The following is a 9,145-nucleotide window of genomic DNA, read 5'->3' on the forward strand; positions in this document are numbered from 1 at the left end:
GAAAAATAACTACAGGATGTATGAAGAAATAGTAAAAGGTAGGAAGAGAATTCAGCAAATGACAAAAACAAAGCTGATTAGCAACTCCAGGAAAAAAAGCTGTTCAAGAAACAAATTATATTATCTAGCCCAGCAAATAAATGATATCTATGTAGTCATATAATTTAAACACTGAATAATGATTTAGCCAAAATTTTAATATTCCTTTGTTGAAAGGTTGGGAGAAGGTAAGGATAAGCGAGCCAAAACTTCATCTACCTTGATAAGAAGTTAAAACTCAATGCCTCAAAGTGATAGGATGCAGCAGAAGCTTATTATTATACTTCGAAACACAGAGGTAAATTTCAAAAGATAAGCTAAGAGTTAAAGATGGGGGTTAGATGGGATGAGCGTTCTTCATCATAAGCCTTTTAATACTATTTGATCTTTTAGATCAGCACTGTCCAAGAGAAATATAAGCCACATATGTAATTTTAAGTTTCCTAGCAGTCACACTGTAAAAATTACAAAGAAACAGCTGAAATTTATTTTAATAGTTTATTTAACCCAGTATAGGCAAAATATTATCATTTCAACACGTGGTACTGGCTACATTTCCAGTGCTTAATGGTCACATGGGACCAGGGGCTACCCTACTGGACAGCACTCTTTTAGACTGTGTGCACGTACTATTTTAATAAAAATTTTAATAAAAATTATTTTTATTTTAGAAAATAGTAGTAACAATGAACGGCTTACCTTCTGTACCTGGGCTTTGACTACCAGTCCTGGTAACAAGCTGTTGAGGGTCCAGTTTTGCTCCTCAGTAGCAATGGCAGCAGAAACTTCTGAGTAACCAACAGACAGACTAACAACTCCTCCGTTGCCTTTCACCTCTTCAATAAGGCAGTTCAGGTACTGACCTACCTTCAATTTAGCACCTGCAAGTCCAGCCCCCAAAATGAAAAATAGCTATTATGAGAAGGACTTTGAACTTGGGCTCGAGTGATACCTGAGAGATCCATGGCCTACTTGCCCAGTTACCATGCAATACTCCCCATACTCCCAATTTCTCAGGGACCAACTACAAGAAGGGCGTGAAATGACCCTGAATGATCTGGAATCAACTACCACACAAAAATACGAAAACCTCAACAAGGCGGGAGAGTACTGGTTCAGAGGCTCCGGGGGCCCAATTTCAGCGGAATCTTCTAAGTGAGAAAAAGTGAAACTGGTCCATCAGATCTTAATGAGACTGCCACTCCCTGACCCTTCACACATCTCCCTTTTTCTATCACCTAAGATTAACAGTTGATTTTAGCAAAGCCAAACATGCTTCAGGGTCAGCATTCTGCATTTTACTCACCAAAGTGGCATTTAAATATAACCCCCCCATATACCACCTCACTACCATGGACTGGTCACTCTTCTTCCTCTTACCTTTGTTCTTCTGTTGGATGTACTCCTGGGCTTTCTGCAGTGGCAGAAAAGCTCTGGCCCCACTAACACCAATGTCCACTAGATAGCCATGGTCTTCCAGGCTGGACACAGTACCCGTAAGCAGCTGGAGGAAGGCAAAGCATTCCCAAAAGTTCAAAAGTCAAAGGTCATGGGACACATAACAAACATCCACTACTAAACATGACTGTTCCCACCATCCCATAATCCCACACATCCTCTCACTTTTAACTTTAAACCTCAATCCCTACAACACAGGGAATATAGCCAATATTTTATTATAACTATAAATGGAGTATAACCGTTAAAAATTGTGAATCACTGTAACATACACCTGTAACTTGCATAATATTGTACATTAATTATACTTAAAAAAATTTTTTTTAAAGAAAAGAAAAAAAAACTCAGTCCCACTACAGGATAGAAGAGGGAAAGACATCAACTTTAATTCTCCCAGGGTTTGAAGGATCTTATGGTTTCCAGACAGAGAGGAGTTGAATAATGGAATGACAGAGAGGGGATTCTCCCCTGGAGGATTTTCAAAAGAAGGAAAGACTTTCATGTTATGCAAAGAGATAAACCAGATGGCCTTGCAGTGCCAGCACTCTCAGCACCATGACTAATGAGAATCCAGAACTACCCTTCTAGCTGTCATCAAGTCTTTTCTAAGCACCTCCAAGATGTCTCCCCCCACAATCCTGCCAACCTCCTTTACCTTTCACGGGAAGCAAGCACTGTGGCACTCAAATCCGGCTCTGACACTTACTAACTGTTTGGTGTTTGGCCACTTAAGTCACTTAAACCTTGTTCAGTCTGTTTTCTCAAATGTACAAGAGGGATACCTACCAGCCTCACAGGGTTGCTATGAAAATTTCTTCAGAGAAAGTGTCTAAAACAGCACCTGTCAAACAGCGGCCTCTCTTGGGCTTCCCTGGTGGCGCAGTGGTTGACAGTCTGCCTGCCGATGCAGGGGACGCGGGTTCATGCCCCGGTCCAGGAAGATCCCACATGCTGTGGAGCGGCTGGGCCCGTGAGCCATGGCCGCTGAGCCTGTGCTCCGCAACGGGAGAGGCCACAACAGTGAGAGGCCCGCGTACCGCAAAAAAAACCAAAACCAAAAACAAAAAAAACAGCGGCCTCTCAATACCTGTCAATTTCCTACAACTTGGCTTACTGTTATTCCCCACTCTACCCAACGTTCAGGGCCTGGTCCAAACTCCACCGCTTCTAACCAAATGTTCCAAGATCATACTGATCTCCTTCCTCTTAAGTGAGTATAGTTTATATGAGTGTGTTTTGTACCTACTTGACTTGGAGGCACTGAGTGGGGATACATTTCTGCTGAACCTGCATAGGACTAGGAGAGTCAGTAGTGGATCATCCATTAGTACGGCTGACAGGCTAATTGCCCTGTCTACCCTGTCTCTCACTCTCAGAGAGCAGCCCTCAAGCTCTCCCCACAAATGCCAGTGGCCTCTGAAAAAGACTTCATCTGTGAAGAAGTCTCGGTAAAGAAGGCACTTCAAGGAACTCCTTCTTACCCTTGCTAAGATTCCTTGGAAGCATTTTTTTCCCCCTACCAGCAAATCTTGGACTTGCTTTCCCTTTCTCCCCTCCAGGGTAATGTGATTAGGTTCAAGTCTTCAATTTCCATTAAGTACCCAAAGTACCCTGGCGACCTTCCCCCCAGGAAAACACGCACCCCCATGTGTAACAGTTAAGCTGAAAGTGAAAGGTAGTCTAGACACACCCCAGGAGGCAGGACAGGGAGAAGGCATAGTTGCCTGCTTCTCTGCCCTGGCCCCAGAGACGTACCATGCCGGGTTTCAGGGCCTCAGCACTCAGCACTTTGTTGACATTTCTGGGGTTCAGAGACAGCTTGACATTCTTTTTGCCCCTCTTTGTCATGTCCAGACTGCTCACCACACATCTCACCAGCATCCCAGGTGAGAAGAGCTCAGGCAAGCTGACCAGGTCCTGCAGAATATAAATGAGAAAAAACTGATACGTACCCTTCCCCTGCACTGAGAATTTATTGCCTGGTCCTGGCTCAGCGGTTTCTCATCCTCAGATCCCAAAGAGCCCAAAAGGCAGATGAAGAGAGTAACTGCTCACCCACAAAGGAAGCGGCCTGTGGCCATGTCACAGTCTTGGATTACAGCTTAAGGTCTCCAAACATCTCCACGCAATGGGCCGATGTAAAATGACGTGTTAAAAGAATCGTCTACAATTACGGTCTCTACTTCCTCACCTTCTCCTCACTCTTCAGCTCACTGCAATCTGAGTTCCACCCCCATCACTCCATACTTGATCTCCCAACAAAATCTCCAATGACTTCCATGTCACTAAACCCAACAGTCCACTTTACAGTCCTTCTCTCACGTGACCTTTACAAAGCATTTAACTCTGGTGCTGCTTCCTTAAGCATTTCCTCCCGGCTTCCAACCCTTCGTTCACCTTTCTTCCTTCTCTGTGTCTCTGGTCCCACCCTCTTCTGACAGCAACTCTCCTTTTATTCAGCAACTAAAATATAGTATTTGCCCCAGGCTCGGTCTTTCAGTCTCTTCTCCCTCTATGTGCTCCCTCTAAGCAACTTCTTCCCCCTCCACAGCTTCAATTACCACCTATACAAAGAAGTCTCACCCATTCATGTTTCTAACCCAAACGTCCCTGAGCTCCAGCATCATCTATCTACTGGTTGTCTCAACTGTACCTCAAACTCAACATAACAGAAAATCATATCACGATCATCTCTCCTAATCCAGGTCCCCTTTCAGGGTTTCCTGTCTCAGGATGGCATGGCCAACTGTCAAGCCGTGCTCAGCAGAAACCTAGGACTCACCTCTGACGCGTCTCTCGGCCTTGCCACTCATATGGAATTCGTCACTAAGCACTGACTTTACCTCCTCAGCCCTCAGTAAATCCATCAATCTCAGAGCCTAGACTACGACAAAAGCCTCCTAACTGGTCTCTAAGCAGCTACACATGCCTCTTCAATTCATTCTCTGTGCTGTCTACATGGCACCCACCCCAGTGAGAACATTTCAAGGGCTTCCCACTGATTCTAGAAAAACAACCCTAAACGTGGTCTGGCCTCCACCCAGCCCTCCAGCCCCATCCCACTCCACTCTCCCCGGCTCTCTCTGCTCTAGCCACACTGGCCTTCTGCTGCATGTCGGGCTCCTTCTGCCTGAACCCCCTTCCTTCCTTCCTTCTCTAGCATACCCTCATCCTTCCTACCTCAGCTCAGGCATCCCTTCCTCAGGCAAGTGTTCCAGGTTCCCTGGGCTAAGTCAAAATCCCCTTATTTTTTTTTTAAAAAAAAAAAGGAGAAGAAGAAAAGAAAAAAAATTTCCCTATTATAAACTCTCTTGGTACCTTGTACCCTTCCTTCTTAACACTTAGCAAAGTTGTCATTTTACATTTGTTGGTGTACTACTTATTTCCAGTTACAGATTTCATGCGGGTTTCCCTTACCTGCAGGGGTTCTTCTTGTGCCACCTGCTCATTCAGCTTTGCAGTGTAGGCATCACAGATTTCAGTCACTTGCACACACCCCTGGAGGCCGTTGGGGAGACTAATCACCAGTTCCAGTTCATTTACCTCTTTCACGCAACCCAAAATCCGCATCCCCTCACACAGGGACTAGAAGAGAAGAGTGAAATGTATACAGCAGGGAAGAGAACAATGATTGGGGAGGTTGGGGGGGGTTCTGGCTTCTAGTCCCAACTCTGACATATAAAAGCTACGAGACACATATGTGTACATGTCGGTACACTCATCACACATCTGAGCACGACGAAAGATCGAAATTATACAACAGTGTTTCCAGCAGGGTGCTGGAGGGCACTCTCGCCTTTTCCTTTATTCCAAGCAGCCCAAACTCAAAGGCCTAGCAGGCAACACAATGCAGGACAGAAGTCAGTGGAGACAATGGCAGTCTGGAGGGTGCATGCCAGGTCTAAAGGGCGCAACCACTATGCAGCTCTGTGTGTCTACAAACATGAGGGAGTGCGAGCTTGTATTGTCAGCACTTTCAAATTTTTACAAAAAAAGCCGGAAATCACATTTTTATGGAAAATTTTTTAGTTTTCTAATGTTGGCATGAAGTTAAACAATTATTTTTTTAAGTAGCACACAGGACAAAGAAAATACTTCTGCAGGCTGAATCTATATCTTTCCCTTAACTATCATTTGACTTTTTTTTTCTTTTTTTACAACTAATGTGTATCAGAGTTATCTAAAAATTTAAGGAACATAATAAGACTGCTTCACTTCTCTGAGATAATTTCCACATCTATGAAATGAAAGGGAAGAATTAGAGTGATTGCTAAAGTTATTGCCAGTTCTAACCTACGACTCTACTAAAACACAAGTTCCATGAGGGCATCGGCGGGATGAGGGACTCAGCAGCTAAAAAGAAAAACTAAAAAAACAACACATGATCACAGGCACTGGTTAATAATTGAAGGAAATAATGCTCAATTCTGAACAAAACTGGAAGAAGTTCTAGAGACATAAGCTACACACACATATTTATATGAAAAGAATGAAGGAAAAAAGGAAAGAGGAAAGGAAGAAGACATACACAGACTTAAGCAACTCAGAGAGTTTGTTTAAAACAAAACCAGTTATAAAGCAGAAACTAACACACCACTGTAAAGCAATTATACTCCAAAAAAGATGTTAAAAATAAGAAAAAAAAACTTTGACAAACCTCCACACTAAGGATTTCAAACTTCTCTCTTACAAACTTGCTGCTTTCTCTCTTTTCAACTTTCAACTTTTTTGTTTTTGCTGGCTCTTTCTGGATCTTTTTCCTTTTGGTGGATTCCTCTTCAGTAGAAATCTAAAGGGGGCAAAAGATCCAAAAGAATAAAAACCAGTAATCCTAGCCTTTCCCTCCAACTTTAGGTCATCTGTCACCTTGCTTTGTTTCCCTTCTACTCCACCCCACTCCCAATTGTTCCTTTAATTCCTGCCTCAACGCCAGTCTCCTGTTCTGACACCAATTCTCCCTTTGACCAAAATCCGAGCTCTGTTTTCAAAGCCCCTTCTCTCCTGTGTTCTTCCTCCCTTGACTGGGATGAGCACTGGGGTTCCCCGCTGGGAGAAGCAATTTGGAACAGTGCAAGAAAATAAAAGGTGGAGTTACGAAGACCCGAGTTAAATTCCTATCCCCACCATTACAAGCTGTGTGATTTCAGCTAAATTATATAACCTCTCTGGGCCTCAGTTCCTCACCATGGAATGATGATCTCTACTACACAGTACAGCTGGAAAGATTACATAAAATAGACATGAGACCATACAATCAAATGTTAGTTACCGTCCCTCTAGCATTTGAAGCACAACCTACTCTAGGTGAAGATTTCAAATTCTACTGCAAATTATGATCACTTTATACAGCAAGAACCTCATTCAAAAATGCAGTGATCAGGGCTTCCCTGGTGGTGCAGTGGTTGAGAGTCCGCCTGCCGATGCAGGGGACATGGGTTCATGCCCCGGTCTGGGAAGATCCCACATGCCGCGGAGTGGCTAGGCCCGTGAGCCATGGCCGCTGAGCCTGTGCGTCCGGAGCCTGTGCTCCGCAACGAGAGAGGCCACAACAGTGAGAGGCCCGCGTACCGCCAAAAAAAAAAAAAAAAAAAAAAAAAAATGCAGTGATCAGACTGTTTTCTCTCCATCCTTAATCAACATGGTAAGTTTCTAAGAATAAGAAACAGGGAATTCCCCAGCGGTCCAGTGGTTAGGACTCCGTGCTTTCACTGCCAAGGACGCGGGTTGGATCCCTGGTCAGGGAATTAAGATCCCACAAGCCGGGCGACGTGGCCAAAGAAAGAAAGAAAGGAACAATGGCACTGCAAACTCAAATACTAAATGCCATACTTCAAAAGATATAGCCTTGTGGTGGCAAGGACTCTCTAACAAGTTTAATTTATAAAAGTAGACTTCAACAAGAATCCAATCTGGAAAGCCACACATTCTCAAACAAGGCTCATTCTCCATAAGGACACTAGAGAGAAGGTGTTCAGTGAGTCTTATCAAAAAAGCACACCACTTACATTAAATAAGTTGTCTTGTTCAAATGACTGCTGGAAAGCTTTCTCTTTCTCTGATTTGTGGGTCTTTCTTGTACCCCCTCGGGGGAAGCTTTCTTCCATGGTTGCCGTGTTTGGGTGTCCTAAAAACAATGCAAAGAATAGGTGAGTTGTATCCTTAGTGTCAAGGTTGTGATCAATGGGCAAGAGATAGAGCCTTCTAGCACGAATGTGCTGGACAGCATTCAGGACTAAGAAATGGATGGTTTGATGCCAGGCAACAGATAATCCATAATTCATCTTTCCAAAGGTCTTTGCTTCAAAACCACAAGTCCACACATTTTTCTCCAGTAAAAGAAGTTAGTTTCAATGTAGTAAATATCATTAAGCAGTTTCAGTTAAGTCACAGATACATACACAGATGAATACATAACCCCCTACCTTCAAAGAATACACATACTTTTAAGAAGATAAAACAATTACGCAAACTATCTAAAATACAAATCAGATTATAAACTATCAACAAGGTGGTAGGAAATAATGAGGCTTCAGCAAAGGAGGAAAGCTTCCTAAAAAAGATGCGTTTGAGCTGAATGTTAAAAGATGAATAAAATTTTGACAGGTGGAAAGGGAAAAACAGAAGGAATACGAGAAAAAGCATGGAAATAGGAAAAAAAAACAATTATTTCGATAAGCACCAGCAATGTCTGTCAAGCTGCTCAAAAGCTTGCTCTTGCCTTTCTTTGAAGAACTGTTCAACTAGATTACAAGGTGAATAAAGCATAATAATTGGAGTTAAATTTTAAAAGACACGTTGGGCTTTTTGTGTCAGATCTTTCATCAGGTGTGAATAGATTAACGTTCACTTTGGCAAGTCAGAGCCTTAAGAAGAGGGAAAGACAGAAAGTAACAAAAAATATATATACTTCAGGCTATAGATTGGACAGGGAAATAGGACAGAAGGAAGGTACACCGGGTACAAGGATTTAACTGCAGTACAACAGAGAAATCATAAGAACCAGAACTACTGAATAGCTAAAAGTGAGAACAGAAGATAGGGGTTGGTTCTGAGAGACACTTGGGAATAGGAATCTAAAAAGGCTTGAGACTGTGAAAGAGGTGAAGACCTAGAGGGAGCCTAGGAGTTGGAATCAGGAATGGATGTGTTTGGTAGAAATAGAACAAGCAATGCCGTCCAGTTTATTAGGAATTTGACCCTTAATCTCATTTCAGACAAGGCGAAACTGAAGCTTCAAAGAGTAAACTGATCCCGCGACAAAGAAGGGCCTTGAGCTACTTCCTGGGGACATATTCTGACGTTACAGGGACCACTCCAGCAGAGCCGGCTTCGGAGCCCAACCACTCACCCGGCACTGCGGGTGCATGGCAGGGATCCAGAGGACCTAGTACTGGGACAGACCTGGAAGCCACTCAGTTTCCACCCTTGTCGCCTTTTACCCCCACTCACCAGCCCCAGGACGCCAGCACTTCTACTTCGGAGGCCGAGCCACTGTAATCACACACGCGGAGTCTAGACACCAGCAGCCCAAGGCTGCTCTTCCGGAAGCGTGGGCGGGCTCAAAGCCTCCTTCGGTATGCTGTACCGAGTCCTATAGGGCGGGGCGGGGTGGGGGGCGAGCCATTTAGAGACAGGAAGCGGAAGGGCG

At 43.8% G+C, this 9,145-nt stretch overlaps 1 protein-coding gene across 2 annotated transcripts in view; it reads right to left on the reverse strand.

The window, feature by feature from the left end:
- Positions 1-9,049, reverse strand: part of PDCD11 (programmed cell death 11) — a 42,507-nt gene extending 33,458 nt beyond the window's left edge. For both annotated transcript variants that reach the window (XM_081225052.1, XM_081225051.1), the window contains exons 1-7: positions 8,947-9,049; positions 7,503-7,621; positions 6,155-6,286; positions 4,915-5,082; positions 3,253-3,414; positions 1,420-1,543; positions 739-920 (exon numbers count right to left, since the gene is read on the reverse strand). In XM_081225052.1, coding sequence (XP_081081178.1) covers positions 739-920; positions 1,420-1,543; positions 3,253-3,414; positions 4,915-5,082; positions 6,155-6,286; positions 7,503-7,601 — 867 coding nt within the window. In that variant the 5' untranslated portion in view covers positions 7,602-7,621; positions 8,947-9,049. The remainder of the gene's footprint in view (positions 1-738; positions 921-1,419; positions 1,544-3,252; positions 3,415-4,914; positions 5,083-6,154; positions 6,287-7,502; positions 7,622-8,946) is intronic.
- Between the last annotated feature and the right edge of the window lie 96 nt (positions 9,050-9,145).

The sequence above is a fragment of the Mesoplodon bidens genome (assembly GCF_964165515.1).
Source record: "Mesoplodon bidens genome assembly, chromosome: 1".
NCBI classification, from domain to species: domain Eukaryota; kingdom Metazoa; phylum Chordata; class Mammalia; order Artiodactyla; family Ziphiidae; genus Mesoplodon; species Mesoplodon bidens.